The sequence below is a fragment of the Peromyscus leucopus genome, chromosome 3 (genome assembly GCF_004664715.2).
Source record: "Peromyscus leucopus breed LL Stock chromosome 3, UCI_PerLeu_2.1, whole genome shotgun sequence".
Classification (NCBI taxonomy): domain Eukaryota; kingdom Metazoa; phylum Chordata; class Mammalia; order Rodentia; family Cricetidae; genus Peromyscus; species Peromyscus leucopus.
The window spans coordinates 32,253,623-32,278,012 of NC_051065.1; the positions used below are offsets into that span (position 1 = coordinate 32,253,623).

Consider the following 24,390-nt stretch of genomic DNA (forward strand, 5'->3'; position numbering starts at 1 on the left):
TTTTGTTGTTTTTGATTCTTGATTTTTTACTTCAGTTAGATAATTTAGTTAATCCTACTTAACTATTGACAGATTGCTGTGATTTCCTGCAAAATTTCTCTTGTTTGGTTTTATAGTTCCTGGACCACCTTTCTCCACATTCTTACCTTCTTTCCAATGTATCTATTGAAATGATTGGGAGGAGTGTAATTCTGCATTTGCATTATAAACAGCTATATGATATCTTGGGGATGAAGGGCTCTGAAAGTAAAACTATTGATGCATATGTCTTATTCTTATTTCTTTGAAAACTCTGCACCATGAATTATACCGTATCCTTGATATGATGGATCTTTCATCTTGGTGGAGAGTTAACATCTTGTAAGTGCACAGCCATTATAGCTTCTATTTATTTAATGACAGTCACTTCTGCAAATAACCCCAATAGACCCAAGTGTGAGCTTCTGTATGACAGGCTGTTAGCATTGTTCACTTGTGTGACTATATTGCAAGCTTGCTCTCAGAATTCCTGTACCACATGCACTCCAGAGCACTGAGGGTTCCTGACTCCACAATCTCACCAATACTTGAAATGATCTGTTTCTCTAATATTTACCTCTCTTATGACATAATATAATATCTTTAAAATGTGCAATTACTTCTCTTGATTTACTTCATTTTATGGTTTTTTGAGACAGGGTTTCTTTGTGTAGTCCTGGCTCTCCTGGAACTCATTCTGTAGACCAGGCTGGTCTTGAACTCAGAGATCCTCCTGCAGATGCCTCCTGAGAGCTGGGACTAAAGATGTGTCCCATACCCAGTCCAAAATGTGCATTTCTAAAATCACAAGTAAGGTTAAATGTGAACTAGAGTACTTACTAAACACTTGAGTTTCTCCTTTGAATTGCCTGTGAATTTTTTTTATTACTTTCCTTATATAGACTTGGCTTATTTGTATATTCTAGATAGCAATCAATTCTAATATAGATGACTCATTTCCTCTTCATATGTTGGAGTTGTAAAACTATTTGTTACCACCATTATCTGTAGTTAGATTTTTCTTTGGACTGCAAGCTCACAAATAACAACATGGAGACCTCTTATTAATTATGAATGCTCAGCCATAGCTTAGGCTTGTTCCACTTATAACTTAAGTTATAGCTCTTATAACTTAAATTAACCCATTTATTTTAATCTACATTCTGACACACGGTTTGTTACTTCATCTCTCTGTACTGCTCATGCTGTCCTCCACATCTGGCTGGCAACTCCCTCCATGTCTCCTTGGCATATCCCCTGAACCTAGATTCATCTCCTACTTCCTTTTTTCTGCCCAGAAGTCCTGCCTATACTTCCTGTCTAGCTATTGGCCACTTAGCTCTTTGTTAAACCTGTCAGAGAAATATATCTTCACACAGTGTACAAATATCCCACAATTATCATCACCTTCCTGTGTGTGTGTATCTCTCTCTCTCTCTCTCTCTCTCTCTCTCTCTCTCTCTCTCTCTGTGTGCATGTCCACATTGCATGGTGTATGATGAGTTTGTGTGAGTGAGACCATGTTTGTGGTAGTCAGAAGACAACTTTTGAGAGTCATTTCTCTCCTTCTACCTTGGGTGGCAGCAATCAAACTAAAGGCCGCCAATCTTGGATGGTAAGCAGTTTTATTCTCTGAGCTGTTTTAACCATCCTCAATGCTTTATGTTGGTCACTCAAATTCAAATTCTTAACCCTGATGACTTTCAGTGTCTTCCTATGTTAGACAAAAAATTTTCCTTTTTCACATCTGTTCCCTGTGTAGTGCTAAACTTCCACAGAGACGACAATAAGCAGTTCACTCTCCATTTAACAACCATCTCTGTCATACAACAGGTTATATTAGAACATGATTTAGTAAAGAAATATTTACTTTTACCTTTTCAGATATATTTTTTGTTAGTCAATCATTTTTTATATCAAACACAGGTGAGATAAAATAATAGACTGTCTTTATTTTTGACTAAATTGATTTTGTTACTAGATGTATTTTGCATCAAACCAATTCAAGGCCCGTGTCTGTCCCTTTCCAGTGAAAAACATGGGATCATGTATCTAGTACACATGAGAGGCACTGCTTCTTCCTGAGCAGCTCCCAGATGTGCACAGTTCTTGGTTCAATTGCTTTTTTATTTGATATTATGGCACATCCTGAATCAATCCTTATGGTGAAGAATAGTAAAACCAATTTCAGTAAGAATTCTGTGTCTATATAGATTACTCGGAGAGCATTTGATAGAGTGATGTACTGTGTACCATCTTCTTGACCACAAGAATCTGGACTGCAGACAAAAGGCACAGTTGTAGAAAATAATCCCGTAATCAAGATTTGATGCTGGAGGTACCCAACATAACTAAAGTAGAAGGATTAAATCATGGAAAGAATGCAAATATAAGTCTCTAAGTCATTTTTAGTTGTCTATCATCCATAAAAGGCAAATTCAGTTTTTTAGGCCCTCTAGTCTACATAATGGACACTGGGACTTAGAATGACCCTTATTTCTGAGGATAAAATGTGAATTCACTGTAACCAGGAAGGACAAACAAAATTATGAGACTAGAACTGTTTCTGTTGTGCAAATCACTGATGTAGAACAATTCCCATGGTAACTGTCATGTTTCTGTGACATTCTGGACTTCATTCATTCATTCATTTTATTTCATTCATTTTGGATTCTGGATTTCACATGCTTATAATGTGGTGCTTCTCAAACTTGATTTTCTGATTATGAACAAAACACTACTTTATAATACCATATATGAAAAATTAAACAAAAGTACACCCCTAGTTCCATTGAACATAGGGTTATATTTCACTTTATTTATTTTTCATAAATAACCAAATTGATGCTAGACAATTTTGTATTTCCTCATGTGTCATTCACTTTCATGGGAGACAGTAGGAAGACAGCAGATGATGCTCACTGTAGGTGTTCGTGGGTGCATGGTTGGAAGGAAGGAAGGAAGGGAGGGAGGGAGGGAGGGAGGGAGGGAGGAAGGAAGGAAGGAAGGAAGGAAGGAAGGCCAAGGAAATTACTGTCATGTATGTGCACAGAACATTGCATGCGTTCGAGTGTAGAGAGGAGATGAAGAGGTAAAATGATGGTAAGAAAAGAGAGATATTGTGCTACATGACAAGGTGGAGGCCTGGTGTATGCAATTCTATATGTCTGTCAGGATGGGATGTTACAGGACCTAGAAAATCCTCCTAGACAATGAAGAGAGCAGGAGTCCCAAAATGCTGTCAAGGAGAACCCGATAGAAGGGATGGAGAGAAAGGAGACTTGGGGAAGTCTGCTGTGAGACCGTCTCAGAGAGATAAGTATGGGGTAACACAGCAACCAAAACAGTGAGGGCAAAGCATGGTTGTCAGGGTTACCACTGAAGAAATGCTGAGGAGGGTTTGTGGTGAGTTGTCTATGAGAATAGACAGATAGATGATAGACTGATGGATAAATATAGATAGATAGATAGATAGATAGATAGATAGATAGATAGATAGATAGGTGATGGATATGTAAACATATATAAATATTCATCAGTAGAGGATAGGTGTACTAAAGATTATGTAATTATCGGAACTGGGAAAGGTAGCAAATGGAGGGGACTCTGCTTGAATAGCAAATTAGTGAATCAAAGTTGTTAAAGAATAATATAAATCTTAGCATTAATTAAATTAACATAAAGACAATGGATTATCTATGTATAATGTGTGCCATTTTAGGGAATCTGGCTGATACAAAGAAATAGAAAGGTCATAAGTACATAGAAATGCTCATCTGACAGAAAAGAGAACTGAAGACAATCAGGGCAGGATAATAGCACATGCGCGCTCCAATGCAATGTCGTAAAAACAACGGAGGCTGCCTTTGGGTTGGTATCTTCAAGGGGTACCACAGTCACAGGCTGAAACAGATGTGCCTTGTAGGGAAGGTTCACAGTTGACCCGAGGCTGTGTCCACGTCTAGCATAGGAGTAGTGACAATAGACAGCACAACTAAGTAAGTCCCTGTAGTGGAGGGCTTCTCTCCAGGTTCCACCAAGCCCCGCAGTCCCACAATCCAAGTATAAAATAATCACTCAGACGCTTATATTACTTACAAACTGTATGGCCGTGGCAGGCTTCTTGCTAACTGTTCTTTTATCTTAAATTAACCCATTTTTATAAATCTATACCTTGCCACATGGCTGGTGGCTTACCGGCGTCTTTACATGTTGCTTATCCTGGCAGTGGCTGCAGTGTCTCTCCCTCCTTCTTCCTGTTTCCCCAATTCTCCTCTCTCCTTGTCCTGCCTATCCTTCCTGCCTGGTCACTGGCCATCAGTGTTTTATTTATATAGAGTGATATCCACAGCAAGTCCCTTTAGAGTTCATTGGCTCTTTGTTGGATGTTTGGTATTTATTTTCTGTAGTTTTAAAAAATATGTTGCAGACATTAACCTCCTGTCTCAATTGTATATAAAATGTGTCAGTAGGTAGGGGCAGTGATGAGAATGTTCTCACCACCTGTCAGGATAACAAGTCTATTCATAGGCAGAGCAGACGCCTTTGGCCAGAACATCTTCTCATACCTCACAGGAGTCCTTGATGCAGCTGCATCCTCTCCACCAGAGGGCAGTCCTGCCTAATGAAGAGAGTCAGGGATGAAAACTATATGGAGTTTTTTTTGTTTTGTTTTGTTTTGTTTTTGTCTCAACTGCTTCTCTCTGAAGCTTCTCATTTGTTACACATGACTAGAAAAAACTGCCAATTGGAAGCCTCGGAACTTAAAATTTCCGTAAGTATGCAGGGTGTAATTTCTGATTAAAGTACCAACACCATGTTGTTCTTGCATGAGTGACCCAGTTTTCACTCTGGAGTCATCACATGAGTCTTCTGCCATGCCACTCTGGTCAAGGCTGGGAAGAACAGAGGCCAGTAGCCCTGCTAGGACCTTCTACTAGGCTACAAATGGTCACGATTACAGTGGTTGTAGCCCCTGCAACTTGTTTGAATCAACAAAGCTGAAATAACTTTGAGCTGGTGTTATCACGGGGAAGTCTTCTGGTATGCTGTGAATGGTCTATCTACCATTATCATAAAATCACGGTCATCAGAGAAACACATATGTTTGTCTTACCTGGGAGCATCCACACATGTAAGGCAGAGTTAACTGTGGACTGCATGGTACAGAGTAGAGACCATGTAACTCCACACAACCTTCACAGCAGTCTCAAGTCACTAGGTTATTCCCACTTTTAGGAAGGAAAGTAAGGCAGAAAATAAACATAAAGGCCTTCAGTCACTGATTTAATAGCCATGCCAGTATTTGAAGCTAGTTCTGTCCAATATCAAATAAAATACTCATTAAATACAGGTATTGATGACCAAGTATGAGCTACCCATCGAAATCCTTCCTGTGTCTTTCTTTTCTGAATTATGTATGATCTATTTATAGAAATAACATGAGTAAAAGGAGTTATTTAGTCATTAAGCATATCTTAAAACTTACCCTAAACTACAGATTCCTTTAATGGAATTTGGATTTCGTTTGTTTGCTTTTAATAGTTGTTAATAAACAGTCTTATAGGAATGCGGTGTTGCTCACTGAACTGTTTGAGTAGGCCATTTGGAAGAGACAATGACAGAATCCCAGCATTTAGACAGAGAGCCCTTCTGAATATTCAATCGCGATGATGGGAGCGTAGAACCCTACGGAGGAACCTGGGAGGTGTTATTGGCTGACATGTTAAAAAAAAAGAAAAGAAAGGCAAAATTTCACTCCACTGTAATGTCGACTGCTATGTTGATGTGGATTGTTTTTCTCAGATTCATTAAGGTGAACGCTCTCTCGTGTGTATGCGCTCAGCTCTTTGTTGTATTGGTGAGAAATAACCTCAATGTCATTGATAAATGTAGCTTCCAATGTAAATAGGGGCAGGACACCTACACAGGACTCATTTAATTAGCACATTTGTACACCGTCATAATCGCATGGTGTGATCACGAAGGAGAAAAAGAATAAGTAATGAAAGGGACACAGGTTGATGTTTTCTGAGCTATACAATACGCCGTCGCCACTTGTTTATTTACTTGTTTTTGTGTTTTTCAGGTGAAGACAGATGACAGAGTGGTGAAGATGGACCTGGGTTTACTCTTCCTCAGAGTGCGCAAATCAGATGCGGGCACCTATTTTTGCCAGACAGTAGAGCATAGCTTTGTCCACACTGTGCGTAAAATCACGCTGGAGGTAGTGGAAGAGCAGAAAGTGGAGGGGATGTTTCACAAGGACCACGAGGAGGAAAGGCATCACAAGATGCCCTGCCCCCCCTTAAGCAGTCTGCCGCAGGGCACGAAACCCTGGTACAAGGAGTTCTTGCAGCTGATTGGCTACAGCAACTTCCAGAGAGTGGAAGAATACTGCGAAAAGGTGTGGTGCACAGATAAGAAGAGGAAAAAGCTTAAAATGTCTCCTTCCAAGTGGAAGTACGCCAACCCCCAGGAAAAGAGGCTCCGTTCCAAACCCGAGCACTTCCGCCTGCCCCGGCACGCGCTGGACTCCTGAGGGCGCCCCCTGCCGGCTGCCGAGGGCCGAGCCTGGGGACCTTCCAAGGGAAGAGGAAACCGAGACAGACAGCAGGGACAGACGGACGCCTTTCCCGTGCTGCAGAGAGAGGCGGGAAGCTGGTTAAGTTATTCTGCATACTCATCCTCCTGTACAAACCCAGTGCCAGTACTTAAGCGAGTGTATTGCTTCTAAGGCTTCACTTTGTATTTATCAATACATGACCGTGGCTGTAATTTTGAGTTTGAGCTGCTTTTCAGGGAAATTATTTCACCATTGGAATATTTAATGTAATTATAATATTAAAGAAAAAGTTATAGATTTTCATAATCATAAAAATGTAAAACTAAGTCAGCTTTAATCTTTCTGGAGTTTTCCTTGTAACCATAAGGTAAAATGCACAGAATACCAGATACTTTAGGATTCTCCTGTGAACTTCCTATTCTGTTGCGGATTTTTTTAAGTCATGTGTTTTGAGTAGTTGTGTTGTGATTGCTATAAACCAACCGTAAAAGCAACCTGCGGCCCGCAGTTCTGAGACTTGTTCCTTCCATGAGACATTCACTAAACTGTATTAAATACTTCTGTTTTATAAACAAGATATAGCCTTTAAATTTCACTCCAGTGTGGAAGGAAGATAATCTCTCAGAAAGATATTTCAAATAATGTCAACCATGAAAGTAGAATTCTAATCAAAAGGTCTGTGCTGCCCTCTTGTGGTAGAAGAAGGCATAGTCGCTTATAGAGCTGTTTTCCGCAATTACCCCGCAAAGATACATCTAGTTCATTTTCAGAAAATTCAAATAAGAAAAACCATAATGCTTATACCATGGTTTAATATGGAAATAGCATGCTTGTAGATAGTTCATGACTTCACAATACAGTGAAGATATTAGCAGGATTCGAGCTTTTAAAACGTAAAAGGCTCGCTTGTTGCTAACTCTTCCCTGAGACCCGAAATACTGGAAGTGTGCTCTCCTGAAAAGGAACTGTCAAAGCATTTTCTATGAACAAAAATTGCTCCTTGATTCATTTAACTACTGAAATCTTCAGAGAATCATTATCTTTGTCTTATAAATATTACCAAAATTTATATTTTTCAGAATGTTTATTTCTTGAAATCTTTCTTCTTTGTATTTTACAGAGTTACCTTTCTAAAATAGGAGACTTTTCAGGTAAATAAGAGTAAAGCAAGTAGATAAAAGCATTCAAGAATAGCTATTCAGACATTACACTTAAATATTTAGGTCTGCTATCTCAGTATGCCATATAATTAAGTGTTGAAAACTTCTAATGGATTTCTTTTTCACTCTAAGATGAGTATTACTCACACAAATATTCCACAGAGGTTTTTAAAGTCCAGTAATTTCTAAAATGTAAAGAGAAATTTTAGCTCCTCTGAAAAGTTCATGTGTTATTGCCCCCATAATCCACTGGGGGTCATTGTTGTCCACCAATAGTAATTGAAAAAGAGTTGACTTGGAAACTTTTTAAAATACTGTATTTCGGGAACACAAGGAAGTGGAGGGAGACGGGGAATTAAAACTATAAACACAGCCCACTAGTTCCTAAGAAACATGTATGTCTGGATTACTCCAAGGGGACAGACAATCCATGTAAGAAATTTTAAGTCAATTCTTCCACTAAGCAAATTAAAGATAAGGGGAAGATTTTCTCTTAGATCCATGTTGAATAATAAAATGAAGTAAAGCAGATAAACATAAGCGCGTTTTAATCTTAATGCGCTGGTAGGCAGTTAAAGAGGAAAATGATGACATTGTGAGCTAAGAATTCAAACACTTTTTTAAACAATTTAATTATTAAATGCACAAGAAGTCTATGTGACTAAAATAAGACATTAATCAGAAAAAAAATTAAATTAAATGACTAAAGATTGTTCTGGGAAAATAAGTTCAATCCAAAGATAGTTTTAAAATATATCGATTAAAGTGAAATCTGACAAAATGTAGAGGGCCTGGGTCCAAATTGAAGGAGAACACGATGATATATAAATATGTGTTTATATGTACTATATTCATGTATTATATATATATGCTTCTACATACCTGTTTATGGTAGCAGCTTAGGACAACACACTTAGCACTGTCTCTGGTTATCTCTGCTCACCACCCTGGCTCGTAGACCGCTGAGCAGTGTTAAGACAAATCACTAATCCCTTTCAAAGTTCAAACCAACAGGATACAAATCTGCTAAGTGTTTTTAAAAGTCTAAACCCTGCTGTAAGCATCGCTAGCCTTTGGATGGCCCCGGGGTTAGAATTCAAAAGGACTCTCCTTTGAAAAGAATTCCGTTGAAAGAAACAGGATGTGCCTACCTTGAAAGCAGGCACCTTATCTGTATGACTCTATCCAAGGTGATAAGAGCTAACCTTGAACTACCCAGACATGACCTTGACCAAGAAAATATGTCCTCAAAGCATACAGCTGACCTAGGATTCTAACCTTGCAGCCTTGTTTCAAAGGGGCCCTTTGTATGGCCAGTCTCCTGCTTCTCCAGAGCCCAGGGTACCAAAAAATGAGTTGCCCTCTCCCTCAACATAATGCCACCTACTTAACGACAGCTCCAGACACATCAGGAGGCCCACACTTAAAGGAGATGTCATGACTTTGGGAGTCATTGCCATGCCTGATACTCTGCAATGCTTTTTTTCTTTTGCACTGAATACTGAATGTTTCAAGGAGAAATTTTCAATTTTGCAACAGGAAAGAAAAATAGAAATAATTCCAATAAACCCGAAGCAGAGGATTAAAAGTCTACATTGGTCTTGTGTGTTTCGATGAACAGAATGTACGTGATCTGTATTATACATTACACTAAGTGTCTTCCTTTCCACAATTGACTAAATCAGTCGGGCGCTTTTACTGAGTATTGAGCAATTGCTGTAGGGTGTAGAGTTTTGTAAATCTTCATAGTAATTATGAATACTTGTAAAATTTGTGCAGTGTAACAAATCAGTTTGAATGTTAGTGTTAAGCATGAGAGAAACAGCAGTTGTCTTTAGAAATGTTTTGGCCTGTCAAACGTATGGAGGACTTAATGCTATATAGACCCTTTACGTTCCAGGTAAACATCACACTGTGATGAAGAGGGGTCACCAGTTCCTGTTAAATCTACTCCTCATTTTTCAGGCCAATAATTGCTGATTTGAATCAGATATAAATGTTATATTCTCCATAAACTCTCTTTTGCTTGTAGCAGCATTAATATAAATTGGTATTTTGTTATCTTATGGTCTTGAGAGGACAGCTTTACATATTGGCTTTCATTATACATAGAATGACTTAGCTCTGAGCTAGAACACAATCCTGGAGTGTCGTTGTCTTGTGGTATCTCTTGTCTCTTTGGCGGAGTCTATAAAGCATGGGCCTTATTGTTTCTTTCCACCGATGGTAAGCTCCGAGACTCATCATCACCTGGTGATGGGCTACAGGGACCAGTGACTGCGTGACCCTCACGTCAATCCACCACCCTACACTACACAAAGTCTGTACTATTAAATGGAATTTCTATTTGGTTCAGCTTAGATGAAAAAGAAATAAATATTCTCTAAAATATTAAAAGCTATCTGAGTAGTATTTTCTATCTTTCTTCCTTCCCTCCCTCCCTCCTTTTTTCCCTCCCTCTACCCTCTACTCTCTCCCTTCCTTCCTTCCCTCTTCCCCCATCCTTCCTTCCCTTCCTTCCCTTCTTTCTCAAATGAACACATTTCTTTTATATAGCCTGATGTGAGCTGCAATGCCCAGCTAAAGGGCTTTCTTCAAGTTAAAGTAGAATTCAATGTTCTTTCTGAGAAATTATCATTTTTTTCCAAGAAGGAAAGATATCACTAATCCATCTTTATAGCAGTTGAGTGTATTTAGGTCATGCTAGATTGCTGTGATGTTTGGATGTGGCTCGGTCTCACATCAGCCTTCATAGTCAAGATGCTTCATTATTACCCATCCTCCAACCTCCTCCAACACTATCACTAGGCCACTCACAATTTTCTGTAAGTACCCTAGCACAAAGCAGAGACCTGCAACCCAGTGGTGCGGGGCAGATCTGGGTTGTGTCCTGAGCCACAGAGGTTTAGGTATAAGTTCAATGAACTTCTAGGACTATGAAGGCCCTTGCAGCTATGAAACTCAAGACAACACTCACATTAGGCTTATCTAACCTAAGTAACCTCTCACAGGTGTGCCTGAAGTCTTGTCTCTAAATCAACTCTAGATCCTGTCATGTTGACAAGAAATAAATATAACCATCATGTTCCTGGTAGTTAAAACCATCTTGAACCAAAAGAAAAACAAACAAACAAACAAAAAAAGAAAACATACATTACTTAATTAAAAACATACTATCAAGCTAGAGTCTACAAACTTGCCTGACATTGCCATCAAAACAGTGACATTAGAACAAAAATTCACAATAGAGAGCCATAAAGTTAGGCCACACCCCTTAGACTACTAATTTCTAACAAAGGTGTGAACAAAAGCCAATCTTTTAAATAAATGTTGTAAATTTTTGGTACCAACATGCCAAAGTATGAAGGTAGACACCATTTCCTGGGCAACAGGGGCAGGAGCAGGGTCTCACGTAGCCCAGGCTTGTCTCCTTCAACTGTTCGTTTGTTTCTTGACTTTCTTGACATTTTTAAAGAGATTAAAATGTCTTGTGCTCCAGCTGTGTTGGAATATTCAGGGCTTGCTGTAGTGGGACAGCTGGGTTCTGGTGGTGACATACTGCCCTGGCTGTTGTTGACTGTGTTCTTATACTTATATTTAGGCGTCTGGATTTGAAGTGATAATGGGTCTAGGTGACGGCTTCTGGGTTTGTCTATGTTGGATGGATGTTTTCTTCCTTGGTTTCTGTTTCCACTCTAGTCTTCTGGTTGGAGTGGCCTGTGGTTGAGTAGAGGCTCTTCTCCCAAGTTGGAGGCTGGACTTCTGATGTCCTGGATGACCTCTGGTCCAGCAAGGGGTTGCCACCGTATTGGAGGCTGGAGTTCTGGCTATGTACATGGCTTCTGATCTGGCCAAGGGTCGTCTGTGGTTCAGGATGCTGTCCTGGCTTCTGGAGTTGTAAGAGGCTTCTGTCTGTTTTTTAGGGAGCTGGCCTGGTGTGTGGGGTTCAGAATGCTTGTCTGGCTTCTGGGGGTCAGGACACTGGCCTGGCCTCTGGGGGGCATAGGAGGCTTCTGCCAGAGGATATGGAGACAAGGAGGGGACAGAAGGTTGGGGTCATGCTGGGAAGGCACAGGCAAGGCAGAAAAGCAGTCTTACCTGAGGTTCATGGAGCTGACTTGACCTCTGGTGGGATAGGAGGTTTCCACCAGAGGGGGGACCAAGACAAGGTGACCCCAGGCTGGTCTCAAAGTCTTCATCCACTCTGCTGAACTTCTAATTCTCTTGCCTCTACCTCCCAAGTGCTAAGATTATAGGCAACACAACTTCACAGTGTATTTCCTGAAAGACTCAAGAGTTGGTAAAGTCAAGGTAGAATTTGAGGATAAATAACAAAGCATAAGCAATAGTCAAAACAATAAATATTTTATATTCATGATCAACTTTTTCCCAGGCTATGTGTATTTTCCTTGTCTGCTACATTTAATGTTATGAAACAACCTGAGACGGCTTGAGATAGTTGTGTTTACCTACCTGATGAGGTACTGAATGAGGAAACCAATGTCATGTATAGATTCCAGACTCCAGGAGAGAAGTTACACATGGACATTTGCACAAAAGAACAGGGACTCTCTGAGATGTCCTGTGTGTCCCACTTTTCTGTGCTCTTTTCCTTCAGACCACCCCTTTCCTGGATTTATGTCACACCTCTCCTCCTTGACCTTTTCTCATGCTTTCTATACCCATAGCTGCAGCCTTCATTTTAGAGCACAAACTGGATCTTGTCTCACTGCCCCCAAGCCCATGAAATAGCTTCTATGCTGTGGACATAAAACTCAAACTCCTAAACTTGTTTTCACCCTTTCTCCTGACTTAATGACATTTAAACTTGTGTCAATCTTTATTCCTTCCACACATCTTTTCCATCTTTCCCATCCTTATTTCTATTCTTCTTTCCACTTGGTTATCCTTCCCAAAGCCTTACCATAAACCTTTCTACCCACTTGTCTTTGTTAGGGTTTTTGTTGCTATGAAGAGATACCATGACCATAACAACTCTCATAAAAAGAAAATAGTTAATTGGGGCTGGCTTACAGTTCAGAGGTTTAGTCTATTATCATCATGGCAGGAGACACTGCAGCATGCAGGCAGATATGGTGCTGGTAAGGTAGCTGAGAGTTCCACATTTGGATTAACAGGCAGCTGGAAGAGAAAGCGACACTGGGCCTGGCTTGAGCTTCTGAAACCTCAAGGCCCACCCCCTATGACACATTTCCTCCAACAAGACCACACCTACTCAAACAAAGCTACACCTCCAATAATGCCACTCCCTATGAGTCTATGGGGACCATCTTTATTCAAATTCCCACTCTACTTCTCACCAAGCAAGGCAGCAGTACAGCATGACCCCATGGTCTTCTGTAGTCAAGCTTTACATGTGGCCACTGCTCTTTTTGTGAAAATTTCTTAACAGCAGCAACAATACTTTGTTCTCCTCTGTCCCTGAACTTAGTGTGGCCATTGGTCATGGACATTAACTCACTAATTGAATGGTAAATAAATTAGTCTATTAGACCATAATTGTCATGAAGTGATTCATGAATATTCTGAAATTATAGTTAATTTTTATTCTGGAGTAAGGTCTACATGGCTCTTATTAATTATTAAAGGAATCATTGACCCAAAGTTCAAGAACAAGTCTATTATATAATCCATCCAATTATAGATTGTAACACAAACACACAGGGGTGGTAAATGACTTTTTTAAAGTGAAGACCCAGCATGAGAAGGGAATGCAGATCATAAATGATGCTCTCTCATGTAAAGGGCACACTGTCCCATCCTATCAAATCAGACAGCACAAATGATTTTAAATGAATGAACAAATCATTTGGGTACAACAGCAATCAATAAAAATGTGCATTTATTTGTAGCAATCTATAGAGTGCTCAGTTCATTTATCCATGAGTCCAAGCTAAAGACAGAAAGTGTGTTGCTTAGACTGAGCAGAAGGATGTGTGAACACACAGATGACGGATGAGCAGTTGGTTATCTAGAGGGTGATCCCATCATTTTGAGACAAGTACAAGAAGAAGCTTTTAAAATGTAGACAATGTTTATTCCCACATGTGACTGGGCATCAGAGGAAGACAGTTCCAGGGTTGGTTGACATAGCGGTGTCTTCAGAGGACCAGGTGATTTCTACTGTAGAGCATCCACCAGAGGAACTGCAGAGACAAGGTTTAAGTCAACAGAAAGTCTTTATTAGCAGGCTGGCAGCTATACTGGCTGTTAGGAATCCCAGTGTAGCACCAAGTCTTTCTCCAGGTGAGCTTTTATGCACAAAGATCGTATTTTGTGTTTTTCATACTTTAGTCATCAGAGCCAATTATCAAGAAACAGAGCTAGAGAAGCCAAAAAGCAAGGTTAGTACATTGGGAGACTTGCCCAGAACTGTGGACTTCGGTGGATTAGGTCTTTGTTTTCATTTTGGCCAGTGCTGCTGTCTACATGCTGAGTTTTACATCCTAAATGGTACTTCCATCATGGAGTCAGTTGTGCCCTATTACAATTTCCACATGTCCCCTGTGCTCTTCTGGACACTGTTTTTGTCCTCAGGAAAGTGCTTTAAATATTTACTTTTACACATGAACAAGTGCAAAACCAGTATGCATCCCCCTCTCCAATCACATTACATCCTCTAGAAACACTCCACACTAGGATCGAGTCAACACCCACATCCAGAACCTGGGAACAATAAGGTTCAACGTATATACAGGAGACAGCTAGGCAAGGAACTCCACAGATGGGGACAGCAGGGACCCAGTGAATGTCATCTGCTGGGGTATCAAAAATCAGGCTAAAAAGGAAATTTTAAATTAAAATTAGGAACACTGAACTAAGGTAGGCTTTCCTACCTCCCAACAATTTAGAGAACTGCTTTGGAATCCAAGTCTGCAAACTTATACTCAAAATATGTGGGAAAATATAGTTACTTGGTTGGTGACTATGTGTTTGAAACTCTGCTACAAAAGTTTATAAGAAAGACATATTTGGGGCAACTTTCTGGAAATATTCTAACCACCACAGGCTATGTAAGTAATAGTAGCAGAAGTGAAAGGACTGATGCTGAAGACTGTTCTGAGTTTACATTTACAAAGCACGAGAGACCGCGCTTTCTCTTATCACTGGTCCATGGTGAAGAAATGGCAGCATCAGAGCCATCTAAGGCTGTCCTGGAATGTCTGTTCCCGGTCACTTCACCACTGCTTGTGTGAGGAAATTTCAGAGGGACAGAAATGCAAGAAATCCAGAGCATGTGGAAGGAGTCCTGGAGAGGGAACTGGATGGTCTAAGCTCACACTGAGAGATGGCTAGGAAAAGCATTCAGCTCTCCTACTTCTAAAAGAGAAAGCGTATTCCATTGTTGTCTCCTGGAGGCCTGCTCTTTTCTAAAGGGAAGTGGAAGGGTGTGGATCTGGGTGCAGGAGGAGGGGAGGGAGAGGGGAAACTGGTGGGGATGTATTGTATGAGAGAAGAATCTACTTTCAACTAAAAAACAAATAGATACGAAAAATAGGAGATGGGTGGGATGATTTTGGAATGCTTGCCATTTATAACCACTTTTTATCCTGTAAAATGATATTTCCATGAGAAATCTGCTAAAATATCTTCCACAGGCAAATCTCAACTTATTCTTAAAAACAAATAGCTTTTCCTTTAAACTTTATTTGATGTCTTTATTGCTGTATAATTGATATGAAATAGGCTATGTCTATTTATAGAACACAGTTTGGCATTGATGTACTTCCATGAAAGCCCCACAGTTAAGGGAGAGAGTGCTATCTCTATCTTCAAAGGCTTGCCCTTGCTTTGTTATGATTAATTTCTCTGACCACAAGCTCAAAACCTGTCTAGGTGACCAAGTATCTCTTCTTTGGCATCATCAAGTGCACATTTAGTAGAATTGTATACAAATAAAAATATACAACATATCCTCTCCTCGTTTCCAGACTTCCCTAGAATTTACATGTCTCTATAATTTACTGCTTCTTATTTCTGAGCAATAGTCCACTGAAACAGATAAAGAAAAATCTGATGGCTAGACACTTGGTTGCTTTCAGTTTTTATTACAGAGAACCCTGTGTTTATGTGCATTTCTTTTTAAGTACATGCACACTTATTTTTCTTGAGTTCACTACCATGAGCTGTCATTTGTTTTATTGATCTTAGCAACTCTGATGAATGTAAGATGAAATCTCAAATTAGTTTTGATTTGCATTTCCCTCATGACCAAGTATGTTGAACATTTCTGTATTTCTCAGCCATTTGAGTTTCCCCTTTTGAGAATTCTGTTTATATCTGTACTCCATTCCCCTCACCCCCACATTGGATTATTTGTTCTCTTACTATCTAGTGTTTTTAGTTCTTTATGTATTTGGATAATACTCCCCTATCAATTTGTATTTGGTAAAAATCTTTTCCCATTATGTAGGCTGCACTTTGTCCAAAAGAAAGTGTCTTTGCCATACAGAAGCTTCTCAGTTTCATGAGGTCCCATTTATTAGTTGTTGATCTTAGTGCCTGAACTAAGTGCCTGTGCCGGTGAGTTCAAAGGTACTCCCCACTTTCTCTTCTCTCAGATTCAGTATATCTGGTTTGATGTTGAAGTCTTTGATTTGTTTGGAGTTGAGTTTTGTGCATGGTAATAAGTATGGATCCATCTGGATTCTTCTACATACATGCAAAAATCCAGTTTGAAAAGTACCATTTGTTGAAGATGCTGTCTTTTTGTAATGTGAATTTCTGTACCCTTTGTCAATGATAAGGTGTTCATTGGTGTGTGCGTTTATGTCTAGGACTTCAGTTTGAGTCCGCTGATTGTCATATGTGGTTTTATATTGTACCATGCTTTTTTAAATTAGTACATCTTGAAATCAGAAATAACTCCAGCAGGTTTTTTTTTTTTTTTTTTTTTTTTTTTTTTTTGTTGAGGCTTGCCTTATTATCCTGGGTTTTTATGTGTCCATAGGAAACTAAAAACTGTCTTTTCAAAGATCTGTGAAGAACTGCATTTGAATTTTGATGAAATTGTACTTAATCTGTAGATTTATTCTGGTAGGATGGCCATTTTTACCATGTTAATCCTACAAATCCCTGAGCATGGGAGATTGTTTTATCTTATAATATCTTCTTCAATTTCTTTATTTCATGTTGTAAAGTTTTTAACATACAGGTCTTTCACTTGCTTGGTTAGAGTTGCCATAAGATACTTTATAATATTTGAGGCTATTATGAAAAGTGTTGCTTCCCTGATTTCTTTCTCAGACCATTTGTCATTGGATATCGGAGGGATACTGATTTTGTGAGTTAGTTTATCAACTGTGTGAATTTCCCAGTGGATTTTTAGGGTTACTCGTGCATACTATCTTATCACTGCAAGTAAAGACACTTCAGCTTCCTTTCCTATTTGCATCTCCTGGTCTCCTTTAGTTGTCTTACTGATCTAGCTAGAACTTCAACTACTACATTGAATAGCTATGTAGAGAGAGGACAAGCTTGTCTTGTTCCTGATTTTAGTTGAATTGCCTTGAGTTTCTCTCCATTTAAGATGATGTTGACTATGGGATTGCTGTAAACTGTCTTTTTTTATGTTTACGTATGTCCCTGTGTCTTTGACCTCTTCAGGACTTTCATCATAAAGGGGTGCTGAATTTTGTTAAAGGCTTTTTCCCTGTCTAATGAGATAATCATGTGGTTTTCAACATTCAATTTGTTAATATGGAAGATTACATTTATTGATTTATGCATATGGAACCATGCCTGCATCTATGGTAAGGAAGCCTACTTGATCATGGTGGATGGTATTTTTGATGTGTTCTTGGATTGAGTTTGCTAGTATTTTTTTCTTTTCTTTTTATTAAGAGATTTTCTATTTGTTTTACATATCAACCATGGATTCCCCTATCCTCCCTTCTCCCACCCCCCAGCCTTCTCCCACCAACCCACCCCCCATTCCCACCACCTCCAAGGCAAGGTCTCCCCTGGGGAGTCAGCAGAGCCTGGTACATTCAGTTGAGGCAAATCCAATCCCCTCCTCCCTGAACCAAGGCTGAGCAAAATGTCTCAGCATAGGCACTAGGTTCCAAAAAGCCGGCTCATGCACTAAAGACAGATCCCAGTCTCACTGCCTGGGGCCTCCTAAACAGTTCAAGCTAAACAACTGTCTCACTTATCCAGAGGGCCTAGTCCAGTTCAACGGGGGCTCCTCAGCTATTGGATCACAGTTCATGTGTTTCCACTAGTTTGGCTAGTTGTCTCTGTACTTTTTCCAATCATAGTCTTGATATCTCTTGTTCATATGATCCTTTCTCTCTCTCGTCGATTAGGCTCCTGGAACTCCACCTGGGATTTGGCCGTGGATCTCTGTATCTGCTTCCATCAGTCACTGGATGAGGGTTCTATCATGACAGTTAGGGTGTTTGGCCATCTGATCACCAGAATAGGCCAGCACAGGCACCTTACCAGTAGTCTATAGTGGGGACATCTTTGTGGGTTCCTGGGGACCTCTCTAGCACTCTGATTCTTTCTATTCCCATGGTGTCTTCACTTATTGTGGTATCTCTTTCCTTGTTCTCCCTCTCTGTTCCTGATCCAGGTAGGACCTCCCACTCCCCTAAACTCTCTTTCCCCTGACCCTTGCCCTCCATTACCCTCCCCCCAACAGTTTGCTCATGTAGATCTCATCCATTTCTCTGTCACTGGGTGATCCCTGTGTCTTTCTTAGGGTCCTCTTTACTAGGTAGCCTCCCTCGAGCTGTGAGTTGCAGCCTGGTTGTCCTTTGCTTTATGTCTAGTATCCACTTATGAGTGAGTTCATACCATGTTTGTCCTTCTGAGTCTGGGTTACCTCACTCAAGATGATATTTTCTAGTTCCACCCATTTGCCTGCAAACCTCATGATGTCATTGTTTTTCTCTGCTGAGTAATACTCTATTGTGTATATGCACCACATTTTATTTATCCATTCTTCAGTTGAAAGGCATCTAGGTTGTTTCCAGGTTCTGATTATTACAAATAGTACTGCTATGAACATAGTTGAGCATGTGTCCTTGTGATATGATTGAGCATTCCTTGGGTATATGCCAAGAGTGGTATAACTGGGTCTTGAGGGAGATTAATTCCAAATTTTCTGAGAAAGCACCATACTGATTTCCAAAGTGACTATACCAGTTTGCATTCCCACCAACAGTGTAGGAGTGTTCCCCTTGCTCCACATCCTCTCCAATGTAAGCTGTCTTCAGTGTTTTTGATCTTAGCCATTCTGACAGGTGTAAGATGGCATCTCAGAGTTATTTTGATTTGCACTTCCCTGATGACTAAGGATGTTGAGCAATTTTTAAATGTCTTTCATCCATTTGAGCTTCTTCTGTTGAGAATTCTGTTTGTCTCTATAGCCCATTTTTTAATTGGATTGTTAGGTATTTTGATATCTAGTTTCTTGAGTTCTTTATATATTCTGGATATCAGCCCTATGTTAGATGTGCGGTTGGTGAAGACCTTTTCCCATTCTGTCGGCTATCGTTTTGTCTTATTGATCGTGTCCTATACCCTGCAAAAGCTTCTCAGTTTCAAGAGGTCCCATTTATTAATTGTTTCTTTCAGTGTCTGTGCTACTGGTGTTATATTTAGGAAGTGATCTCTGGTGCCAATGCATTCAATGCTACTTTCTACTTTCTCGTCTATCAGGTTCAAAGTAACTGCATTTATGTTGAGATCTTTGATGCACTTGGACTTAAGTTTTGTGCATTGTGACAGATATGGATCTATTTGCAGTCTTTTACATGTGGACATCCAGTTATGCCAGCACCATTTGTTGAAGATGCTTTCTTTTTTCCATTGCACAGTTTTGGCTTTTTTGTCAAAAATTAGGTGTTTATACATATGCGGATTAATATCAGGGTCTTCAGTTCGGTTCCATTGGTCTACATGTTGGTTTTTATGCCAGTACCAAGCTGTTTTTATTACTGTAGCTCTATAGTAGAGCTTGAAGTCAGGGATTGTGATACCTCCAGAGGTTGTTTTATTGTATAGGATTCTTTTGGCTATGCTGGGTTTTTTGTTTTTCCATATGAAGTTGAGTATTGTTCTTTCCAGATCTATGAAGAATTGTGTTGGTATTTTGATGGGGATTGCATTGAATCTGTAGATTGCTTTTGGTAAGATTGCCATTTTTACTATGTTAATCCTACCTATCCATGAGCATGGGAGATCTTTCCATTTTCTGATATCTTCTTCAATTTCTTTCTTCAGGGACTTAAAGTTCTTGTCATACAGGTCCTTCACTTGCTTAGTTAGAGTTACCCCAAGGTATTTTATATCATTTGTGGCTATTGGAAAGGGTGATGTTTCTCTGATTTCTTTCTCAGCCCATTTGTAATTTGTATATAGGAGGGCTACTGATTTTTTTTTTTAGTTAATTTTGTATCCTGCCACAATACTGAAGGTGTTTATCAGCTGTAAGAGTTCCTTGGTCAAATATTTGAGGTCACTTATGTATACTATCATGTCACCTTCAAATAGTGAAAGTTTGATTTCTTCCTTTCCAATTTGTATACCCTTGATCTCTTTTTGTTGTCTTATTGCTCTAGCTAGAACTTCAAGTACTATATTGAATAAATATGGGGAGATCGGACAGCCTTGTCTTGTTCCTGATCTTAGTAGAATCGCTTTGAGTTTCTCTCCATTTACCTTGATGTTGGCTGATGGCTTGCTGTAAATTGCCTTTATTTTGTTTAGGTATGTTCCCTGTATTCCTGATCTCTCCAGGACCTTTATAATGAATGGGTGTTGGATTTTGTCAAAGGCTTTTTCAGCATCTAATGAAATGATCATATGATTTTTTTCTTTTAGTTTGTTTATATGGTGTATTACATTGACAGACTTGCATATGCTTATCCAACCTTGCATCACTGGGATGAAGCCTACTTGATCATGGGGGATAATTGTGTGGATGTGTTCTTGGAATCTGTTTGCCAATATTTTATTGAGTATTTTTGCATCACTGTTCATGGGGGAAATTGGTCTGTTATTCTCTTTCTTTGTTGCAACTTTGTTGGCTTGGGAATCAGAGTAACTATAGCCTCATAGAAGGAGTTTGTTAAAGTTCCTTCTGTTTCTATTGTGGGGAACAATTTAAAGAGTATTGGTATTGACTCTTCTTTGAAGACCTGGTAGAATTCTGTGTTGAAATCATCTGGTCCTGAGCTTTTTTTGGTTGTGAGACTTTTAATTACCATTTCTATTTGCTCAGTGGTTATTTGTCTATTTAAATAGTTTATCTGGTCTTGATTTAACTTAGGTATGTGGTACCTATCCATAAAATTGTCCATTTCTTTTAGATTTTCCAATTTTGTGGAGTGCAGGTTTTTGAAGTATGACCTGATGAGTCTCTGGATTTCCTCATTGTCAGTTGTTATGTCTCCCTTTTCATTTCTGATTTTGCTAATTTGGATTCTCTCTCTCTCTCTCTCTCTCTCTCTCTCTCTCTCTCTCTCTCTCTCTCTCTGCCTTTTGGTTTGTCTGGATAAGGGCTTGTCTATCTTGTTGATTTTCTCAAAGAACCAACTCTTTATTTCATTGATTCTTTGCATTGTTCTGTTTGTTTCTATTTTATTGATTTCAGCTCTCAACTTGATTATTTCCTGGCATCTATTCCTCCTGGGTGACTTTGCTCCTTCTTGTTCTAGAGCTTTCAGGCATGCTGTCAAGTCGCTAGTGTGAGATTTCTCCAACTTCTTTATGTGGGCATTAAGTGCTATAAATTTCCTCTAAGCACTGCTTTCATAGTATTCCATAAGTTTGGGTATGTAGTATATTCGTTTTCATTGATCTCTAGGAAGTCTTTAATTTCTTTCATTATTTCTTTCTTGACCCATTGGTGATTCAGTTGAGCATCATTCAGTTTCCATGAGATTGTAGGCTTTCTGTAATTTTTGTTGTTGAAATCTAACTTTAAACCATGGTGGTCTGATAGAATACAGGAGATTATCCCAATTCTTTTGTATCTATTGAGTTTTGCTTTGTGACCCAGTATGTGGTAGATTTTAGAGAAGGTTCCATGGGGTGCTGCGAAGAAGGTATATTCTTTTTTGTTAGGGTGTAATGTCCTGTAGATATCGATTAAGTCCATTTGAGTCATAACATCAGTTAAGCCCTTTATTTCTCTGTTAAGTTTTGATTTGGGAGATCTGTCCAATGGTGAGAGTGGGGTGTTAAAGTCTCCCACTATTAATGTGTGGGATCTTATGTGTGATTTAAGCTTTAGTAATGTTTCTTTTACATATGTGGGTGCCCTTGTGTTTGGGGCATAAATGTTCAGAATTGAAACTTCATCTTGGTGGATCTTTCCTGTTATGAGTATGTAATGTCCTTCTTGATCTCTTTTGATTGATTTTAGTTTAAAGTCTATTTTGTTGGATATTAAGATAGCTATACCAGCTTGCTTCTTAAGACCATTTGACTGGTAAGATGTTTCCCAGCCTTTTATTCTGAGGTAACGTCTATCTTTGAAACTGAGGTATGTTTCTTGTATGCAGCAGAAAATGGGTCCTGTTTTCATATCCATTCTGTTAGCCTATATCTTTTTATAGGTGAATTAAGTCCAGTGATATTAATGAACAGTGGTTGTTAGTTCCTGTTATCTTTTGGTGGTAGTGTGTGTGTGTGTGTGTGTGTGTGTGTGTATCTCTTCTTTGCGATTTACTGCTGTGGAGTTATCTATTGCCTGTGTTTTTGTGGATGTATCTGACTTCCTTGGGTTGGAATTTTCCTTCTAGTGCTTTCTGTAGGGCTGGATTTGTGGATAGGTATTGTTTAAATCTGGTTTTGTCTTGGAATGTCTTGTTCACTCCGTCTATGGCAACTGAAAATTTTGCTGGCTATATTAGTCTAGGCTGGCATCTATGGTCTCTTAGTGTCTGCATTACATCTGTCCAGGTCCTTCTGGCTTTCAAAGTCTCCATTGAGAAATTGGATGTTATTCTGATGAGTTTGCCTTTATAAGTAACTTGGCCTTTTTCCTTTGCTGCTCTTAATATTCTTTCTTTATTCTGTAGGTTTAGTTGTTTAATTATTATGTGATGAGGGGATTTTTTTTGAGGGTCTAGTCTGTTTGTTGTTCTATAGGCATCTTGTATCTTCACAGGTATTTCCTTCTTTAAGTTGGGAAAGTTTTCTTCTATGATCTTGTTGAATATATTTTCTGTGCCTTTGAGTTGGTATTCTTCTCCTTCTTCTATCCCTATTATTCTTAGATTTGGCCTTTTCATAATGTCCCAGATTTCCTGGACATTTTATGTTATGACTTTTTTGGCTTTGGTATTTTCTTTGACTGATAAATCTATTTCCTCTATTGTATCCTCTACAGCAGAGATTCTCTCTTCCATCTCTTGTATTCTGTTGGTTATACTTGCATCTGTGTTTCCTGTTTACTCAGATTTTCTATTTCCAGCATTCACTCTGTTTGTGTCTTCTTCATTGTTTCTATTTCCCTTTTTAGGTCTTGAACTGTTACCCTCACATGTCTAATGGCTTTTTCATGTTTTTTTGGCTTTCTTTAAGGGATTTATTGATTTCTTCCAATTTTTTGTTTGTCTTTTCCTCAATTTATTTTTCATTTTTTCTTGAAAGGCTTCTAGCATCTTCATGATGCTATTCTTAAAGTCACTTTCTGTTTCTTCTACATTGTGATGTTCAGGTCTTGCTATTGGAGGAGGGCTAGGTTCTGGTGATGCCATATTGCTCTTTATGTTGTTGTATGTAATTTTGCCTTGATGTCTGCCTATCTCCTCCTCAAATATGTATAAGAGGTGCCTGTGTCTGAGTGAGTTGCTATTGGTCCACTCTGTGCTTGTTGTGTCTGTGTCTCAGGGGGCCCCTCTGGGTCCAATCTTTGTTCTTGGTCTAATTGGAGTAGGTAGATTCTGTGTCTCAGGGAGCTGCTTTTGAGTCAACCCAAGCTTGTTGGTTCTGTGACTCACGAAGCCGCTCTTGGTCTTATCAAAGCTCTTGGTCCAGTCAAATCTGACAGATTCTGTGTTTCAGGAAGACTCTCTTTGATCCAATGACAGGTGGCAGATTCCAGGTCTCAGAAAGCCACTTTTGGTCTCTTGGTCCACTGAGAGCTCTTGATCCACTGAGAGCTGGCAGTTTGATTTTTGTGTCTCAGGAAGTGGCTGGTTTCTCAGGCAGATGGGTATGGGGGCAGGGCATTTAGATTGCAGGGTCTGGTAGGGGGTCTTGGTGAGGGGGGCCTGCCTGCTGGCCGGCAACTGGGACAGAGTTGGGTGGAGTTCTTGGAGACAGGCTGTGTCCCAGGGATGGGTCCAAGGGGCAGGACTTTCTGGGTATGAGCACAGTCACTCACCTCTTGGTCCACTGAGAGCTGGTGGTTTGATTTCTGTGCCTCAAGAAGTGGCTGTGTTCTCAAGCAGGTGGGTATTGAGTTTGTTAGTATTTTATTGAGAACTTTTACATTTATGTTCATTAGGAAAATATGCCTATAATTCTCTTTCTTTGTTGAGTCTTTATATGGTTCGGGTATGAGAGTAATTGTGTCCTCATAAAACAAATTGAGCAATGCATCTTCTATTTCATGGAATAGTTTGCTCAGTATTGGCAGTGATTATTCTTTGAAAGTCTGATTAT

At 39.4% G+C, this 24,390-nt stretch overlaps 1 protein-coding gene across 1 annotated transcript in view; it reads left to right on the top strand.

Annotated features, from left to right (window-relative positions):
- Sema3e (semaphorin 3E) overlaps nt 1-9,878 on the top strand; it is a 249,688-nt gene extending 239,810 nt beyond the window's left edge. The window contains exon 17 of the mRNA XM_028862035.2: nt 6,107-9,878. Coding sequence (XP_028717868.1) covers nt 6,107-6,559 — 453 coding nt within the window. The 3' untranslated portion in view covers nt 6,560-9,878. The remainder of the gene's footprint in view (nt 1-6,106) is intronic.
- The last annotated feature ends 14,512 nt before the right edge of the window (nt 9,879-24,390 follow it).